This window comes from Ursus americanus, chromosome 2 (genome assembly GCF_024610735.1).
Source record: "Ursus americanus isolate L20-20 chromosome 2, mUrsAme1.1.p, whole genome shotgun sequence".
Classification (NCBI taxonomy): Eukaryota; Metazoa; Chordata; class Mammalia; order Carnivora; family Ursidae; genus Ursus; species Ursus americanus.
In genome coordinates this window covers 39,725,890-39,744,528 of record NC_142128.1, presented here as the reverse complement: position 1 = coordinate 39,744,528, position 18,639 = coordinate 39,725,890, and the positions used below count along the sequence as shown (strand labels likewise).

General features: G+C 53.7%; 1 protein-coding gene across 7 annotated transcripts; it reads left to right on the top strand.

The window, feature by feature from the left end:
* Positions 1 to 1,771: 1,771 nt before the first annotated feature.
* Positions 1,772 to 16,266, top strand: LOC123783357 (uncharacterized). 7 transcript variants are annotated; one of them, XM_087853936.1, is made up of 8 exons: positions 2,785 to 2,943; positions 4,207 to 4,299; positions 5,625 to 5,729; positions 7,748 to 7,813; positions 10,697 to 10,778; positions 10,891 to 10,961; positions 11,211 to 11,367; positions 14,493 to 16,266. In XM_087853936.1, the coding sequence occupies exons 1-4, from the start codon at positions 2,902 to 2,904 to the stop codon at positions 7,754 to 7,756; spliced, it is 249 nt and encodes an 82-aa protein (XP_087710062.1). In that variant the 5' UTR covers positions 2,785 to 2,901; the 3' UTR covers positions 7,757 to 7,813; positions 10,697 to 10,778; positions 10,891 to 10,961; positions 11,211 to 11,367; positions 14,493 to 16,266. The 7 variants fall into 7 exon arrangements, 4 of the variants coding, with proteins under 4 accessions (XP_045640005.2, XP_087710062.1, XP_087710058.1 ...); XM_045784049.2 differs by lacking the exons at positions 7,748 to 7,813; positions 10,697 to 10,778 and adding an exon at positions 1,772 to 2,663 and having other exon boundaries at positions 2,822 to 2,943; XM_087853932.1 differs by having other exon boundaries at positions 7,748 to 10,778.
* The last annotated feature ends 2,373 nt before the right edge of the window (positions 16,267 to 18,639 follow it).

Below are 18,639 nucleotides of genomic sequence, written 5' to 3'. Positions count from 1 at the left end.
CCTTTCCACCATCCCCAGCAGGCCCCCTGGCTGGTAGAGCTGCCTCCTCCGGGCGGGTGCTTACTTTGGGACGAGAAAGATGTAGCAACCTTGCCCTGTCACCTGTGGGGTGAAGAGACAGCTCAGTGCTGCCCATGCCCCCAGGGCCAGTGGCCAGACACGGGGGACCAGTCCTTGTGAGGGGGTCCTGCTGTGCTGAGACCCCCCACATAAGGTTCACATCGTCTCATCTCTGCTGGGAGACAGAACCGTGGGCAGGTGCCACTTACTGCCTTAGGCTTTCTGCTACCAGACAGGACTGGAGGGTGCCAATGGCCTGTACGTGTGGCCCCCAAGTGCAGGGACAGGCACAGCAGCTCACACGCAGTCAGGCCTCAGTCTGCCACCTGTGCAGGCTCAGAACACTTCAGCACATGGCTGCTTCTGGCCTGGCTGCATCCACACGCCACACGGGGTCACTGGTCGATGGGGCTCATGCTGCTTGGGGGTCCCCGCACATCACTAGCAGTCTACCAGTCTGCACCCCCAAAGACACACGCACCACAAAGCGGGGTGGATGTACGGGTTGGGCCACCAGGCTGTCTGGGTATCTGGCTCGTAGGAGCACAGGCTGCTCTGAGGGCTCAGCATCCCACAGTGACTGCCGAGCTGACCCCACCTGCACTCAGCAGGGGTGGTGGCACCACAGCTGTGTGGATGCAGGCACGCAGACAGGGCTGGGGGTGAGGGAAGACCCCTGAGCAGGTGGAGCAAGGCAGGCCCAGGGTGAGAGCACGGTCAGCTGTTTGTTCGCTGGTTCTGGGAGCAGTGCGTCCTCTGCCTCACCAGAGGAAGCAGGTGCAGGACCGCCACCCTTGCATCGGGAGCTGGGCCTGGGAGTGGCCCCACAGTGACAGTGAACTGATGGCCAAGTCAGCTGGAGAGCCTCTGGCACCCCAGATCACGCCTGCTGCTGAAGGCAGTTTATTCCAGAGGCCTTTTAGCAACAGCTTCAGGGCCCCCAAGTTCTCCCTACCAGAGCAAACAGAGGAGACGCCTCAGGGGACATCCCTCTGAGTCTTCCCCCAAAGGCCAGGAGGATGTCTAACAGCCAGGGCAGCATGTGGACAGTAGGCTGGACACAGGGGGAGGCAGGCCTCAAGGCCCAGCAGGCAGATGGTGTGCGTGAAGAGGAAGAGGGGGCAGAGTGAGACTGTGCAGAGGGGAGAGGCGCCCTACACAGACTGTCCACGCTGGAGAAGAGTCTGGGGGCAGGGAGGGCTGTCCTTGTATTCCTGTGCGATGTGCTGGCTGTGCGCACTGTATGTGTTGAGGCTGCCATGTGTCAGGGAGCCATTCGGAGATAAGCCAGCGAATGACGAAAGGGTTGGAATCCAGACAGATTGCTGCCCTGGGGCCATGTGTGGAGAGGGGGTGGTCACAGGTCGGAGCAGGTGGGCAGCAGCATCTGAGGTTGCTCAGGTGGGAGTCCAGGAGGGTGTATGTGGGAGCAGCTCACAGGCAAGTTCCCACCAATGCAGAGGGGCAGGGTGGGCGCAGAATCTCCAGGACAGGGAAGAGCCCACACAGGCACCTGGTGTTCTGGGACACATTCAGGATGCCGTTCAGCCCTCCATCTGCAGGGAGCCGTGGCACCCAAGACGCTACCCCGCTCTTCCTGAGGAGTTCCGCGTGCAGGCACCACGGCCGAGGCCCTACACAGCTGCCTGGGGAGGAGACCTCAGACCCAGGGGTGGAGGCGATGCTGGCCATTTACTGGTCTCATGACCAGAGACTCCCCTCAGCCACGGGGACATGGTGGAAGGCAGCGGAAGCACAGCACTCATTGTCACGGGCTGCCCACCACCAGCATCTGGGCCCTGTCTTGCTTGAGTCACTTGTAGTACTACTTTATGGACTTGATCAAGGCCCTTCCAGCCTCTTGGACCCACCCAGCTCTCCAGCCTGGCTGAGATGCCTGTCACCCACAACTTTGCATCCAGGGTGAAACCAGCCAGAGAACACAGACAGAGCCCCTGGGATAACGCCATCCTGGTGATCGGCTGCAAAACCCTAGTGGTCATAAAATAAACACGACCTTTAACACAAAAGGCAAAGGCTTGCACCACGTACTGGAGGCTCCACCAGGACGGGTTCCTGAAGCTCGTGTCCGCGTGTGTCTGGCCATCACTGATCCAAATCAGAGACTCGTCCCTGGCCCCCCGGCGTCAGCCCTTCCCAACCTCAGATCCGCCAGGCACAAACCCGAGGGCACACGCGTGTGCTCAGCCACTTTCCCTAGGCCGGAGGCTGGTGCAAATGTAAAAACCATCCTCAGCTCGGAGGCCGTACACAAACCGGGCAGCCCTCACGCTAACTGCAGGTACTGAGAGCGGGGACGGGAGCCGGAGGAGAAACCGGAGGGGCAGTGCCCGGGCCATGCCCGCGCTGCAGGGGCTTCACTGAGACCCCCGCGGCCCTCACAGAGGGCCCTCTCCTCAGGCGCTGCCCTAGAAGGCCGGCCGGCTCCCATCCCCGCCGTGCGGACGCGCCCTCCAGGCAGTCGGGGGCCGTCGCAACCACGGTCCCGGCTTCCCTGCAGATTCCCGCCCCACCGAACCGAAAGCAGCCGCCGCCGACTCTCCAACCGCCCACTCACTTCCGTCTTGGGAGATCACTTCCGGGTAAGTGCCGGAAGGGGCGGGGCAGCCGGAGCGAGCGGTAGGGGTCTCGCATGAGGACGCGCGTGACGTTGCCATCTTGGAGCTCGGCGTGGGCGTGGGCGTGGGCGGGGCCTTCGTGGACTGGAAGGCGTTCGAGGTGTCACATGTCCGACTTTCAGATTGTTGCCTGCAGCTCACTTCCCTACGTGGAGTTTCTTGGCCAGAGGCATTTTCCAGGCTTGTGTTAAGTTTTGGGAAGATGACCTTCGAGGGGGCCCGGACACTCCCACCAGCGGCGTGGGTGAGCGAGTCGGGCCGTGGGACCCCGTGTAAACCCGAGCATTGTTAGAGACAGACGACAGCGCCAGGCGAGGAACGCAGGTCCCCCCCCACCCGTGTCCCCACTCAAGTGTCCCCCCCCAAGCCCCCCTACTCGGGTCTCTCCCCCTCCGGTTTCTCCCCCCCAGGTCTCTACCCCTCAGCATCTCCCCACTCAAGTACCCCCCCAGTCTCCCCCTCAGCATCTCCCTTCTCAGTTCCCCCCCAGGTCTCTCCCTCAGTGTCCCCCCACCCAGGTCCCCCCATGTCTCCCCCTCAGCATCATCCCACTCAGGTCCCCCCAGGTCTCTACCTCAGCATCCCCCCACACAAGTCCCCCCCCATGTCTCACCACTCAGGTTCCCCCACCCAGGTTTTTCCCCCTTAACATCTCTCCTCTCAGGTCCCACTCATGTCTCCCCCCTCAGCATCTCCCTTCTCAGGTCCCCCCCTAGGTCTTCTCAGCATCTCCCCACTCAGGTCCCACCAGGTCTCTCCCTTAGCTTCTGTCTACTCAGGTCCCCCAGGTCTCTCCCTCAGCTTCTCCCCTCTCAGGTCCCCCCCCATCTCTCCCTCAGCATCTCTCCACTCAGTTCCCCCCATGTCTCCACCTCAGTGTCCTCCCACTCAGGTCCCCCCAGGTCTCTACCTCAGCATGTCCCCACACAGGTCCCCCCTATGTCTTCCTCTCAGCATCCTCCGACTCAGGTCCCCCCACAGGTCTCCCCTCAGTATCTCCCCACTCAAGTCCCCCAGGTCTCTCCCTCAGCTTCTCCCCTCTCAGGTCCCCCCATGTCTCCACCTCAGTGTCCTCCCACTCAGGTCCCCCCATAGGTCTCCCCTCAGCATCTCCCCACTCAGGTCCCCCTCCAGTTCTTTTCTTCACTCAGGTTCCCTCCCCCCAACAGTTGTCCTCAGCTTCTCTCCCCCAGGTTTTCCTCCAAGGTATCCTCCAAAGTACCCTCCTGTGGCCTCCCCCTAGGTCTCCCCAACACAGTTATCCCCCCAACCTTTCCCTCACGTCTGCCCGCTGAGGTCTCCCCACTCCATGTTGTCTATTTACAAAGCATTGGAAGTGGAGACTCTTCTTCCCTGCTAAAGGACTATTCTACATACCTGAACAGGTTACATACTTACTGTTGAAAAGGAATTTTTGTGGTCTTAGAGCTTAGGTGTGCATCCACTTAGGTGTGCAAAAGTTACAGGTGGGACAGCTGGGTGATAGTAGGCAAAGCTTGTCTTCCAGTGTGACTCGGTCCAGGGACTGCAGGCGATGTCCCCATTGGCCTGGTGGTGGCTCTGGACCATGATGAGGCGCGGCATTACGGCAGGTTTGCAGGTGAGTGGGGAGGTGTGGCTTGGAGACAGGATTGGGCCTGGTCGGGACACAGGAAAGAAGTTGTAATATTTGGCACCCCTGTGAAGCCTGGCGTCCCTGGTGGCCAGGGGCCATCCAGGGCCATCCAGTCTGGCCCCACCACTGTCTGTGCCACGTCTGTGCTACTGGGTCTGTAGGCGGAGGCCAAGAGTGCTGCTTGACACCCACACGCCCAGGGTGCCCTACCACTGTCCTGTCTTGGTGAGTCCCCGAGTTCTGGCTTCGAGGCTACTTGTCATCCCTTCCTGTTGGCTGTGTTCTCATGCATTCCTTCCTTGCCTCCCCAAGCCCCCTGGCCTGGGCCTGAATGGGATCTGGGGTGTGCAGGTGGGAAAGTCTCGCCTTCTGGGAACCCTTGTCTAATGGGTACAGATGCATCAGCAGCAGCACACTCTGACAAATGCTCCCTGCAGAATCTGGAGGACCCCAAATAGGCCTTGGGTTAAGGTGTATGGGCCTGCAGCTTGGGGGAGGGGCCTTGTCAGGACAGAATCTGATGGTACACTTCACCTCATCAGCACCCCAGAAAGGCACTTCTCAGGATCTTTCCATGGGACCCATACTATTCAGAGAATAGAAACCCTGTGACTCCGCGTGGTGGGTGGTATCAGACCGCTCCTCCTCACTTCTGGGCAGGCTGGGCTTGCTCATGTGTGCGCCACTGCCCGGTCCTCGCCACTAGGTGGAGCCACAGGTGCACGTGAGCTCCACCCTGGGTCCCCAGGCTCAGGACCCTTTAACTCTCTAACTGGTTTTTGAATTTCTGTCATGTGGTAACCTATAGAGCAGGGTGTTTACTATGTTAGAAGTGAAAACAGAGAATATGGTGCATATATATTTTTTCTCTTAAAATCAACAATAAATTCATTGCACATGAACACTTCCTTTTAAGGAAAAGCAGCATTGTTTTTTTTTTAAAACAAATTTAGAGGCGTTGTCTTAACATTTGTGCTGATCCCTCAAAGGAAGAGCTGCATTCTCCACTCTGCTTCTGCCTTCAGTGCCTACCAGCATCGCCATCAGGTAGCCTCTGGAACACCCTGCTGTGCCCTTCCAAGAGAATGGGTGTGAAAGGCAGTTCTCAGCAGTCCACTGACAGTTGTGTCTGTCCTGCAGCTACCCCGAGAAGCAGGCATGGTTGCCTCATGCCCTTTTCGGTGTTCTGTCTACATTGATTGGCTGCATTTTGACTTTTTTTGTTAAAGATAAAGAGAGTCAGACATAAAATATTTAATATGATTTTATGGGCAGAAATGAGCTTGGCAACAATCTGGTTTGTAATCAAGGTTACTCTGGACATTAAGGAGCTGCCCCTTTCAGTCCTGCTGAGGCCCAGGTTATTTGGGATTCCCAGAAGACACCATCTGGAGAAGCCCCGAGAAGATTTGCAGGTGAGTGGAGCTAATGTGGGATCTGGTCCCCAAATTCTGAAGAAACTCAGTGGGGGGACTGCACATACATCTATCTCAGGGACTTTGCAGATCAGTCGTGAAGGGCAAGGGCCTTGTACCTTTTGGGGGTCTGTGGAGAGACTGAGCTGCTATGATTATGGGGAGTCTTGGTACTTTCTAAAAATAGTTAATAGACTTCCTTTTTTTTTTTTTTTTTTGAAAGTAGTCTCCACACCCAATGTGGGGCTCAAACTCATGACCCTGAGATCAAGAGTTGCACATTCTACCAACTGAGCCAGCCAGGCACCCCTAGACTCCTTTTTTTTTTTTTTTTTTGAGAGAGAGAAAGAGAATCTTAAGCAGGCTCCCTGCCCAGTGCAGAGCCGACCCAGTGATCACAACCTGAGTAGAAACTAAGAGTCAGACTCTTAACTGACTGAGCCAGCCAGGAGCCCCTGTACTTGGAGCAGTTTTAGGTTTCTGAGAAAATAGGGCAGAAAGGACAGAGCTCCCATGTGCTTTTCTGCCCTGCATGGCGTGCCCCACCGATAACCTCTCGTGTCAGTGCTGTGCGCCCGTCACAGTTAACGAGCTGGCACTGACGTCGGGTTGCGTACTGCAGCTGGCGCTCTACCCACACGTCGTGAGTTGTTACCTCAGGTACCTGGTGCCCTCTGTCTGTCTGGGGACTCAGTGGTGTTTGACCCTCCTGTCCTGTTGGACTCCTCTGGGTTTGGACAATAATGATAGTGTCTCTGGCTTTTCCTAGTTTTGATGGCCTTGGCCATCTGAGGTGTGTTGGTCAGGGATTTGGTAGGATAGTTGTCAGTTGGGGTTTATGAGATGTTTCTCTTGTGGTTAGGTGGGGAAATGGTGACCACTTCTTGCACTGTGACCTTTCCGTAGGTCCCCCTTCTCTTCCCTGAGACAGAGAAGAGCTGGGGGGTGGGGAACAGAGGAGAGGGAAGGAAGGGGGAGGGGACGAACATGTGACACACCTGTCTGCCGGACCCATAGCAGCCTCTGGCTGGATGAGCACGTGGTGTCCCAGAAGTGGCAACCACAAAGCAGGGTCAAGGGAAATGGGGACCCAACATTCTTGAGCACCTGGTGAGAGCATCTGATTGGGAGCATCTGGTGGGAGGACCTGGGAGGAGTCCCTGTTTGGGAGCACCTGGCAGGGAGCTCTGCTGCCCCTCCGTGCTTGGAGCCTCATCTCAAGGGGAGCTCCTCGTTTGCTGGTGGCGCGGCTCTGTCCGGGGAGCATGCATCTTCCTGCCTGGTCCACCTGGACCCTGGTCCACCTGCCATCTCCCTGTTGGGCTTGCTCCTCAGGTAAGGTAATGGGAACATGCGTTCAGGCCGCCGTCTCCCACAATCTCCCTTTTGCTTTTCTGGAGGCTTTGTTGTAGCTGTGGGGGGTTCTTAGGGCCTTGAGGTGCTGCTTTTACGTGCTTTACCCCTGAGGACCCAGGTGAGGCTTTGAGGACCCCATTTCTGCTGGTGCAGAGGACAAGTGGAGGGCAGCTTGGACTGGTAGAGGCAGCTCTGCTCCTAGCCCAGTACTGGTTGTGGGTGACCTTCTGCTGAGGACCGAGCTCCACAGGGAGCTGGTGGGAAGGGAAAGATTACATGGGTGTGTGCACAGACCGGACAGAGTAGCGTGCTTTAGGAGCTCGGCAGGTACTCTGGGTTGAGTGGTTTGGGTCCCACTGGTTAGGGGGGAGGTCGCTGGAAGACCAGAACCCTTGGGGTCCCATTCTAGGACATCACCTTCACCCTCCTAGCACTTTGTTGAGGGAGTAGCCTGGAGCCCCGTGGCCATCTGGGTCTCACACTTGCTGCTCCTGGTGACACCTGGTTTGTGGTAAAGCCCATCTCCTGGTTTAAAGATGTGCATTGGTTCCACTGTCCGCGGACACATCGTTAGCTGAGTGACAATCTAGGCTCTTGGCTTTGAATGCTGTCAACGAGCCTTTAGACACAGGCTGATGGACAGCTGTACACCCTTCCTGCAGGACTCATGACCGAGGCAGCCCCAGGTGGACCTGGCAGGATGTGACTGGTGGTTCCAGCTGCCTTTGGTGAGTGTGTTTCTTGAGCCTTCGCCCATAGCTTCTTCTGGACCTCAGCCTGTCTGTGCCCCTCGCCCTGTGACCTTCCCAGTTGTGGTATCCTCTAGCTTTTAAAGCAGAAACAACCAACTCTGCTCCCCAGAAATTGAACTATTGTGGTTTGTCTTTGTTGTTGTTTTTTGTGGCTTGTCTTTAGGAAAGCAAACCAAATGTTGAGTTGGGCTCACTTGGACTGATTTAGCTGTGGTGAATAGCCAGAGATTCCCATTTTTTTTTTTAAAGATTTTATTTATTTATTTGACAGAGAGAGAGACAGCCAGTGAGAGAGGGAACACAAGCAGGGGGAGTGGGAGAGGAAGAAGCAGACTCATAGTGGAAGAGCCTGATGTGGGGCTCGATCCCAGATCGCTGGGATCACGCCCTGAGCCGAAAGCAGACGCTTAACCGCTGTGCCACCCAGGCGCCCCCAGAGATTCCCATTTTAATACACACATGCATCCTTTCTTTTTCCCCAGTGGGGTTGGCAGAACTTCTGCTGAACATGACCCAGGGCACCCTATGAACTCAGAGGTTTGTGTGTAAAAAACAGAGAAGTAAAGGAAAGGAAGGCAGGATGGCCCGCTGCTGACCGTGCTCCCACAGCCTTCTGGATTCTGGGAGTTGGGCTCGCACATGGTCTGGTGTCTCAGGGATAGGTCTGGTGTTTATTGTGGAGAAAGACTGCTGGGGTTTATACTCTGGTGTTGTCCTTTCCAAGCTGTATCGCTCTAATTTCTCTATGCGCTGGTTTCCTCACTTGTGAGCTGGGGTTACTGGTGTCTGCTCCACAGGGTGCAAGGATGAGATAAGTTAAGAGATGGGAAGGGCTGATGGTTAGCACCATATAAGTGTCAGTCCAAGACAATGGTGGTGATGACACTGATGCTGGTAGTTGATGGTGGTGATGATGGTGCTGGTGCTGGTGGTGATGATGGTGATAGTGATGGTGGTAATGGCGGTGGTGATGGTGGTGGTGACAGTGGTGACAATGGTGGCAGTGATGGTGGTGGTGGCGGTGATGCTGGTGATGCTGGTGTTGCTGGTGATGTGATGGAGTTGACAGTGATGGTGGTGATGATGGTGAAGATGGGCCTAATCTCACAGCCTTGACTGCGCCATGTCCTGGAGCTGCTGCCAGGACACAGCCTGAGGATTCTGACCCCCATCTTTCAGAACCAGTTCTAGCTCCATTCTTTCCAACCACCTGACTTTGGCTGTGGAACACGCACGGGACTATAATGTAATAACATCCCATTTCATCTCCTTTGAGTCATTTTTCTTAAATTGGAGAAGAAACATGTATAAGGAATACAGTGGTGGGCTCTATTACAAACCATAAGATGTGTGCACACTAATGTAAATCAAACGATGTTGTGAATTGTGAAAACTGCCTGGTCCTTTTCAGTGCCCCAGTGCATTTTGAAATGACAAAATCTTTGGGTCGTAGACGTTTCCAAGTACATGTCTTTTGAAGGAAGTTAAGAACGCGTGTGCCTGTTTTTGTTTTTATGTTTGGAAGAGAAGGAGAATTCATTCATCTTATTCCAAGTGGAAGAAACTCTGTTGTGTTGGGACAGACACGCTGACTTTTTTTATTGTCATAGTAATTTATTAGGTGCCCTAAACACAACCATGGTTTTGCTGAAAGAGTAAACCGTGGTGAGGTTGGGTGCCGGAGGTGGAGGAGCAGGGCAGCAGACATAAGCAGAATGCTTGTGTAAGCTGCTCAGCATCATCTGTGTAGCCAGGGTTCCAGGAAGCCGTTAGCTGAATGGTTTCCATCAGAGGATGTTCTTCTGACCTTTACTTACTTAGAACAGCCTGGACCGGGAGCCCCTGGCTTGGCCAGGGGAACAGGGAGGCTTTGACATATACACCCCTCCCCCTTCCTAAGCTCTGTCAGTGGCTTCCTGGAGTGAGGACCCAATATATCCTCTCCTCTGCTGCCCTGGAGGCCACACTCTTCTTTTCACTGGGTGTTCTAAACATCCTCACTTGGCAGATTGAGTGGCTCTTAAAAAATCTGCTGGACCGGCTCTTAGAGGAAAGAACAGATGAGGTTCACATGATAGTGACTCCCATTGGCCCAGGAGGACTTGGTTACAGCTGGGTGATGGGGTGATTGCATCATGGTTAAAGGATTTGAAGGGGACGAGCCTATGCCACTCCGGAATATGCCACTTTGGCATGAAGATTATTTTGAGCTAAAGACAATTGAGAACCAGCACATGCAGAAGGAATCCTTGTTGGAGCTTTCGTTATCTGAGTATAAGAAGCAACTTCTGAGAAGTAAGGCTGCCATAAATTCCTTTTTTAGGGTGGGTCTACTCCCAAAGGGGATACCACAATTAAAACCTATCCTAAATCCCTTCTCCGGGGGAATTTTATGGCCCTAAAAGAGACAAAAAGGCCACTTATACCTTTATAGACAATTGTTATCACAGACTTCCTTATATTTCAATTATTTTCCTGAAACACATTTGTCTTTCCTATTTGTTCTTTCTTTAAAAAGGATTATTTTTCTCTGGGCACCTGGGTGGCTCAGTCAGTTAAGCATCCAACTCTTGATTTTGGCTCAGGTCATGATCTCAGGGTTGTGAGATTGAGCCCTGTGTTGGGCTCCGTGCTCAGTGGGGAGTCTGCTTGTCCCTCTCCCTCTTCCTCTGTCCCCCCCAAATAAATAAATCTTAAAAAAAAAAAAAAAGAAAGGATTTTCCTCTTTTCTTTCTTTTTGTTACTAAGTTAGGTATATAAATATCTAATTGAAACTCCTGGGCCAGCTACTTTTCTTGGCTCCCATGTACACATAACTAAACTTTTTTTCTTGTGTTAATCTGTTGCTTGTCAGTTTAGTTGACAGGCCCCAGTCATGGAACATAAGAGGCACTCCTGCAGCCTTCTTCACAGAGGCTCCCTAACTTTGCCAGACATGCAGGTGGGGTGAGGGAATGGGGGTGTAAGGGGTATGGGGGGTGGGTGCTGGGACCGAGAACCCCTCCACCTTCCATCTGCCTCTTTTCCCTTTATGTGTGACATCGTGCTCACAGAACTCAGCAGAACGAGTGGAAAGATCAGGATTGCTCATCATCTCCTTGGCAGACATCATCATGTTGTGAAGGTGAGTGAGAAAAGAGGCCCCAGTTGGAGGCAGGTGGAGGCGCGTGCAGCAGGCCAGGGTGAGCTTCTGTAGGGGGGCAGCTCTTCATGGCCGTGGGTGGCTATTGGGTACTGGAAAATGCAAAAAACCATTTAGTTATTTCTTGTGTTTGGTTTAAATCGGGTTCAGAATCTCCTGTGTAAGAAATGAAAGGGGGATTTGCCTCATGTCACTACTGTATCCCACTCTTGCCAACTCTTTGGTGCTCAGCGAAAATTGGGAGTCCCTCATTGCCTGGAACAGCAGAGACACCAGGGGCTCAGGCAGCTGCACGAGCTTCCGGCCTCAGGAGAACGCTGTGCAGAAGCAGCCATCTGAACCTCCGCCTGAAGGCCACACCCCAGCCCTCTTCTCTGGCCGGACAGAGGTGAGCTCCCACGGCTGGGCGTGTTTATCCTGAGGGGCTGGCCGGTGTGAGCGGTCGTACCCACATTTGCACGTAGGGACAGAAGAACGTGGTTTCTCCATCTTGGGTAGCTCCATGTAAATCACGCCGGTGTCTCAGGGACAGACACTTCAGAACAGCAGAAATTCAAAATGCAGTGTGCTGTAACGTGGGTCTTTGAGTCTCGTGTGCTGAGAGCATGTCTGTTGAGGGTTACGTGGCCCTGCTTTTGTGGAAATGAACCCAAACGGTCTATCATAGGCAGAACACCGAAGCAACGTGGAGCCCACTGTGCAGGGAGCAGAGCTTGTGGCACCACCGTGAAGTGGTTGAAGGCATCTTTTGTGTTTGGTCTTTGTCACTGTTCTAAGCATAGTAGTGACATCTGGTATCGCTCCGTGCTGCCTGTCTGAAGCAGAAACCATGTTTCCCCTTGCATGGGGGTGAAGTTGAGTTCCTAAGCACTTTTCCAGGACGTCAGGTTGTGGCGGGCTTCCGTTTGGATGGTTTGGATGGTTTATGTTACTCTGGTCAAGATGTCAGCCTGGCCTCTGGGTCGTTGCTCATATAAGTTCTATGATAATTGGGATCCATTACTTCCTGGAAAAAATAAACTAGACTAGATGATAACATCTTTTTTGGAACACCCAGGAGAACATCAAAAGAGTGACGTGGCCCCTCCTGCCTGTTTCCCAGCATTGACCAAAGGCTGCCGTGCCTAGCACAGCCTGTCGTCCAGGGCGGGCTGTGCTAGAGGGTCCCATGAACCTTACACCGAGTGTCGGGGAACCCACCTGCACCCAGACCCTGTTCAGAACCCCCTACATGCAGTGGCTCAAGGAAGACGAGCAGAAACAAAACGACAGCTCACTTGAACAAATGCACAGAGCTTGACAGCCATTTCCCCAAGCAAGATATACAGATGGCCAGCAGGCCCCTGAAGAGACGCAAAACAGGAATCCTACCACTTGACACCCAGTGTGGCGACGGTAACAAAACAAAGTGGAAAACCACAAGTGTCGGTGAGGAGGTGGGTCCGCTGGAACGCTCACGCACTGCTGATGGCGAGGTAGACGGTGCAGCCACGTGGGAAACAGTCGGCCCTTCCTCAGAGGGTTGTCACACCTAGCAATTCCTAGCAGTTCCACACCTAGGTGCACATCCAAGAGAAGTGAAAACGGGGGCCTGAGCTGATCCTTGTACACCCGGGTTCAGAGCAGGTCTGTTCACAGTAGCCGAAAGGTAGAAACAGCCGAACTTTCTGTAGATGGATGGCTAAGCAAATTATGGTCTCTCCACGCAGTGAAATATCATTTACCCGTAAAAACCAATGAAGCTCCAGCTCACGCCACAACATAGGTGAGCCTCGAGAACATTGTGTCCAGTGAGGTCATGCAAACCCACAGGGCCGCGTAGCGTATGACTCCACTTACGGGAGGTGCTCGGACAGGCAACTCCATGGAGAGGGAAGATCAGTGGCTTCCAGGGTCTGGGGTGGGGGTCAGGGAGAGACCACCGAAAGGCCTGGGGTTTCATTTTAGGGTGATGGGAAGGTCTGACACTAGATAGGGTCATGGTTGCACAGTAGCAAAGAGTAAAACTCTTTCCCGGACTGTCTGAGTGAGGGCTGGATGGGGATGGCGTCAATGGGGGTGGGAGGGAGGATGTGGCTTTGAGGGGTGGAGCTGAGGACCTGCCTTTCTCCATTCTGCCCTTCTTGCAAGTTCTTGCGGGTCAAGAGCTGCCAGCTTGAGGCTTGGAGGAGACACCCCCTCTCCCCAGGATAGGAGGAGGCTAGGAGGCGTAAACATGAGCCCATCTTCATTTTCAGGGACACAGTGGTCCAGGAGCCACATTACGGCCCAAAGACTTCGCACGTGGCCTTTCGTAGGGCAGGTCATGCTGGAGGGAGCTCCATGCGTTGTTAGATCCCGGCCCAGCAGGGTCCCTGGGGAATTCCAAATTCCAGCCACACTATAGTCTAATTAAGAGCTTTCACCCAGAGAAAATGATGGAATAGATTTGTTGTTGGAAAGAAGCCAGATAAAATTTAGATGCCTCTTGTCTCCCCACTACCCACCCCTCACCCCTGTGTTCTTGTCTGAAATCTTTACTTTGTCTCTTGGTTGCTGGCTGGAAGGTACCCAGGGGTGTGTATTCTCGAAAACAGGGATGTACTGTCGCGTCCTTGAGCCTCCCTGCTTTAATTTCAAGTGTGATTTTGCTTTTGCTCCAACTGACTTCTGTTCTGGAACAGCTTTGGGCCTGGGGCTCTGTGTTGGGGGTGTGTGTGGCTTCTTTTTTCTTTTCAGTAAAGCTTGTTAGAATTTTATAGCTGCAAACTGATAGAATATTTTGCCTCACAGAAGAAGTTCATCTGATTCCTCACGTCTTGTGTCTTCTCTCCAAGTTCTTGTTCTTGGCACAGCTAACCTGCTGTCTCATCCGCCGAAATAGAATTGGGTTTGCCTCCCAACAGCCACTTTTTAGCAAAACCAGGTTCTGATAGTCTGCTATCTTCTGTTACCATGTGTGGACTGTGAATTTTAAGAACAGCTGTTCTTTCTTACCAGGGCAGGGAGGGAAAGAGTATTCTGTATGAAAACTAGGGCTTCAGTCCGTCCAGGGGAGCTGATAGCTCATTACTGGAAAATGTCCAGGGACACACCGCTGAGCAGGTCACAGGTCTCAGAGGGCCCGGAGCCGTGGGGGTTGGTGCCATTTGTGTGGGTGTTGGTTTCTTTAAATTTAATTCTGTGTGGAATTCAGCAGAGACCTTGAGGAGATTTCAGATGGCCTCAGCCTACACGTCCCAGATCTTAAATTGACGATGTGGGAGAGGGCATTACAGAGTGGGAGAAGCCGCCGGCAGCAGACGCCTTCTCCCGGCATGCCTGATGGGGACGGTCCCCTTGAGTGTGGAAGGAGCCTGTGGTCAGGGGCACACCATGGTCAGAGGGGCTGGTCATACACAAACTGGCTTTCCCAGAGAGGAAAACCTCCTGTGTCTCTCCGGGCCTTTTCTTTCTCTGGTGCTCATCTTGGCATTACAGGCACAGAGACACCCCCTGAAAGGGTCTTCCTTCCACTCCCCCCCTGAATTTCAGTGTTGTCTGAGAGGTGCTCCCTGGGCAGCTGAGAGCAGTTCAATGGACAGTTTCATTGGTTTCTTGATGCCATCTCAAGATGACGTTACCCAAATCCTTTGGAACATGCTTGGGACCATGGATTTAGGGACATTAGTGAAGAGCCAGAGGCGGAGGGGCCTGGACCAAGGAGCTCGGCAAGTGAGGTAGGATCTTCCCGCTGCCCCCTGGGCTCTGGACCAGACCTCAGAGCCAATGTCTGGTCACGGTGGCCATTCTAAGCCGCATTCTGTTGCCCACCGGGCCAGTGGTGGCCATGGGTGGTTTTGTTTGATGGTTTGTCACTTGCCATTTGTGCTGGGTGCGGTTAGGAGAGCTGGGCTGCTCGCCGTGGTGCTGCTGGACACCGCAGCTGCTGTGCCCTGGACGAGTGGCTGGCCTGGAGCAAGGTGCTTCGAGCGTGAAACACACCCAATGGGAAGACTTAGCACAGATAACGAGACAGCAGATTAGTCACTTGCTGTATGCATTCCGTGGTGAGATGGTAACGTTTTACATAGGCCTGTGTAAACGTGTCACTCATTTTATGTTTCCTTTTACTTTTCAAACGGGGGCAGCTACTGGAAAACTTAAAAGTTGGGGGTGCCCACACGGAATGGGAGAAGATATTTGCAAATGACACTACAGATAAAGGACTGGTATCCAAGATCTACAAAGAACTTCTCAAACTCAATACACGAGAAACAAATAAACAAATCAAAAAATGGGCAGAAGATATGAACAGACACTTTTCCAATGAAGACATACAAATGGCTAACAGACACATGAAAAAATGTTCAAAATCATTAGCCATCAAGGAAATTCAAATCAAAACCACACTGAGATACCACCTTACGCCAGTTAGAATGGCAAAAATAGACAAGGCAAGAAACAACAATTGTTGGAGAGGATGTGGAGAAAGGGGATCCCTCCTACATTGTTGGTGGGAATGCAAGTTGGTACAGCCACTCTGGAAAACCGTGTGGAGGTCCCTTAAAAAGTTAAAAATTGAGCTACCCTATGATCCAGCCATTGCACTACTGGGTGTTTACCCCAAAGATACAGACGTAGTGAAGAGAAGGGCCATATGCACCCCAATGTTCATAGCAGCAATGTCCACAATAGCTAAATCGTGGAAGGAGCCGAGATGCCCTGCAACAGATGACTGGATTAAGAAGTTGTGGTCCATATATACAATGGAATATTACTCAGCAATCAGAAAGAATGAGTTCTCAACATTTGCTACAACATGGACGGCACTGGAGGAGATAATGCTTAGTGAAATAAGTCAAGCAGAGAAAGACAACTATCATATGATTTCTCTCATCTATGGAACATAAGAACTAGAACGATCAGTAGGGGAAGAAAGGGATAAAGAAAGGGGGGGTAATCAGAAGGGGGAATGAAACATGAGAGACTGTGGACTATGAGAAACAAACTGAGGGCTACAGAGGGGAGGGGGGTGGGGGAGTGGGATAGACCGGTGATGGGTAGTGGGGAGGGCACGTATTGCATGGTGCACTGGGTGTTATACACAACTAATGAATCATCGAGCCTTACATCGAAAACCGGGGATGTACTGTATGATGACTAACATAATATAATAAAAAATCATTATTAAAAAAAAAAAAAAAAAGTTGGGGGTGCCCAGCAGGCTCTGTTGGAGGAGCCTGGGCTCTTGATCTCGGGTTGTGAGTTCCAGCCCCGTGGTGGGCATAGACATTACTTAAAATAAAATCTTAAAAAAAAAGTTGAATCTGTAGTGCACATGGTAATTCTTTTGGGTGGAGCCGCGCCACAGCCCACCTTCTTGGAACACACACGCACACGCGTGCACGCACGCATGCGCACTTTGTCACACACAATCACATGCACACGTGTGTGCGCAGATACCAGCGGAGCACAGGGAGCAGGAATGCACACACACGGGCGTCCCTCTCAGGACAGGCTGGTTTCCAGCCGACACCTGGGCAGTGGGGACCGCAAGGCCTCTGGAGGGGCAGGGGAGTGACGGACGGGCGGTCAACAGGGAAGATGGGGCTGCCCTCTGTCCTGCTTGTGCGCATCAGTCACTCGTCCTGAGAATGCTGTCCTGCGGGGCGTTACCTGTGTGTGAGAGCTTTGGACAGTAAGTGCAGAACGGACGTCAGACAAACCAGCCCCTCTTCACCCCCAGCTCTCCCAGCTGCCACTTTGCCAGGATTCAAAACGAATTGATTTTTTTTTTTTACAGTTTCTTTTCTTTTTTAAAAATGAGATGAAATGCACATGAAATTAACCACTTAAAATTCAGCAATTCAGTGGCATTTAGCACATTCGCAGTGTTTTGCACCCACGACCTCCATCTAGTTCCAGAACATTCCCGTCACCCGCCCCACAACAAATGCTGTACCCAGCAGTGGCCCCTCCCCGTTCCCTGTGCTCTCTGTGTCTGCGGACTGGTCTGCCCTGGGTGGGTCACATGAGCGGAGTCCCGCGTGTGGGCGCTGTGCTTGATTCCTCCGTCCATCTGTGGGTGGACATGTGGGTTGCCGCCGCCTTTTGCTGTTGTGCTGCTGTGATGTGGGGGCGAGCCTGAGCGCCTCCCTCCACTTTTGCAGGCTCTGTGCCTGGGGGGTTTGGGGGTGGTGGGGCCACCCTTCAGGAAGGGCTCTGACTCCTCTCCTGCAGCCCCTTTGGTCCCTTGGAGGAATCCTCATGTTGCTTCCAGACCTGAATGCACTGCATCCTGCGTGAGGCCTTCGTGGGACCCATGGATGTCCAGCGAGCCTCTCGGAGCTGCCCCCGGGCTTCAGGCTCTGGAGCAGCCCGTTGTGTTCATTGTGCTGAGATGCACACGTCAGGCCTCAGGGAACAGAGTCTGACCATTCAGTCAAGCCTCTGCCGAAAGAGGCCTTTATGTAGGTGCATTTAAATGCCAAGATTTTTATGATAAAATGGGTCCAGACTTCATTTCTCAGGCCCTTGGCTGAGAGCGGGAGTGGGGGCTTGTCGGGGACTTGGGCCCTGAGGCCTGTGTTTCCACCTAGAGTGGCCAGTGTTCCAGGTTCCAGGGGAAGGGCTGGCCCAGGCCCCCAGGCTCACCTGAGGCAGGTGTAAGTGGGGGCCTGCGGGGCTCATCCTCTTGGCTTCTTCCATGGGTGGTGTCATGTTGGGTGTTGAACGGGTGTGCTGTGGGGGAGCCTGAGGAAAGCTGGGAGACCACAGGGCAGTGCACAGCGATCTGAGATGAGGACAGGCGGGGGAGCTTCGCGCAGTCGGGTGAAGGGGTGCAGGTGCAGCATGCAGCCCATCTGGTTGGACGGGGCCCAGTCTGCTGGGGGACAGGGGCTGCTCAGTCTTGCAGAGGGACCTCAAGGCTTCCTTATCGGGGTAACATTCACATGACACAAAATAACCATTTGAAGGTGAACAACTTCGTGGCATTTAGGGCGTTCACAGGGTTGTGTGACATCACCTCTATCTAGGCCCAGAACATGCTGCCAGCCCCAAATGAAACCCCATATCAGTTGGCACTCCCTCCCGCATCCCTGGCGCCCACCGTCCACTTCCTGTGTCTGTGGATTGACTGCCCCAGGGACCTCCTGTAAGAGGAGCCACAGAATTTTCCCATGATGGCATCTGTCCCCAAGCATGCTGTCCTCAAGGTGCGTCCACGTTGGAGCACATGTCAGAATTTCCTTCCTTTTTGAGGCTGGGTGGGATTCCGTCCTGTGTTTGGGCCACGTCTTGTTCACCACTCCCCCGTGGGTGGACGTTTGTGCACAAGTTCTCGTGTGGACTGGAGTGGATGCTGTGCCCAGGTGCCGGCCTAGGCGTGGGACTGCCGGCCACGGGGCGCTTTTGAGGTTAACTTTGTGAGGACAGGTTGGGTGTGTGTGGTTCCGAGTCTCCTCCTGGGGCCCCTCTGAGATGGGGGTGGTCTGCCCTCCAGCATGCCCAGAGGCTGCAGGGGAGCCCACCCCTGCTTTCCATGAGCTGACAGCAGGGAGGGCCGCGGGCAGAACTGCAGGTCTGCCCAAAGGCTCTGTGGGGGCCGCGGCTCCGCTTACAGATTAAAGAAGACGTTCCCGGACCTCGGCTTTCAGAACAGCGGCGTGGTGTTTGTCAGAAGATGTCTGTGGGGTGA

Bases quoted from the DNA above. Each gene is read 5' to 3' on its own strand.
- LOC123783357 (XM_045784049.2), top strand. From the start codon at position 2,902: ATGACCTTCGAGGGGGCCCGGACACTCCCACCAGCGGCGTGG. The intron at 2,944-4,206 runs GTGAGCGAGTCG...CTTGTCTTCCAG, and splicing joins CACTCCCACCAGCGGCGTGG to TGTGACTCGGTCCAGGGACT. The intron at 4,300-5,624 runs GTGAGTGGGGAG...TTTGTAATCAAG, and splicing joins GCATTACGGCAGGTTTGCAG to GTTACTCTGGACATTAAGGA.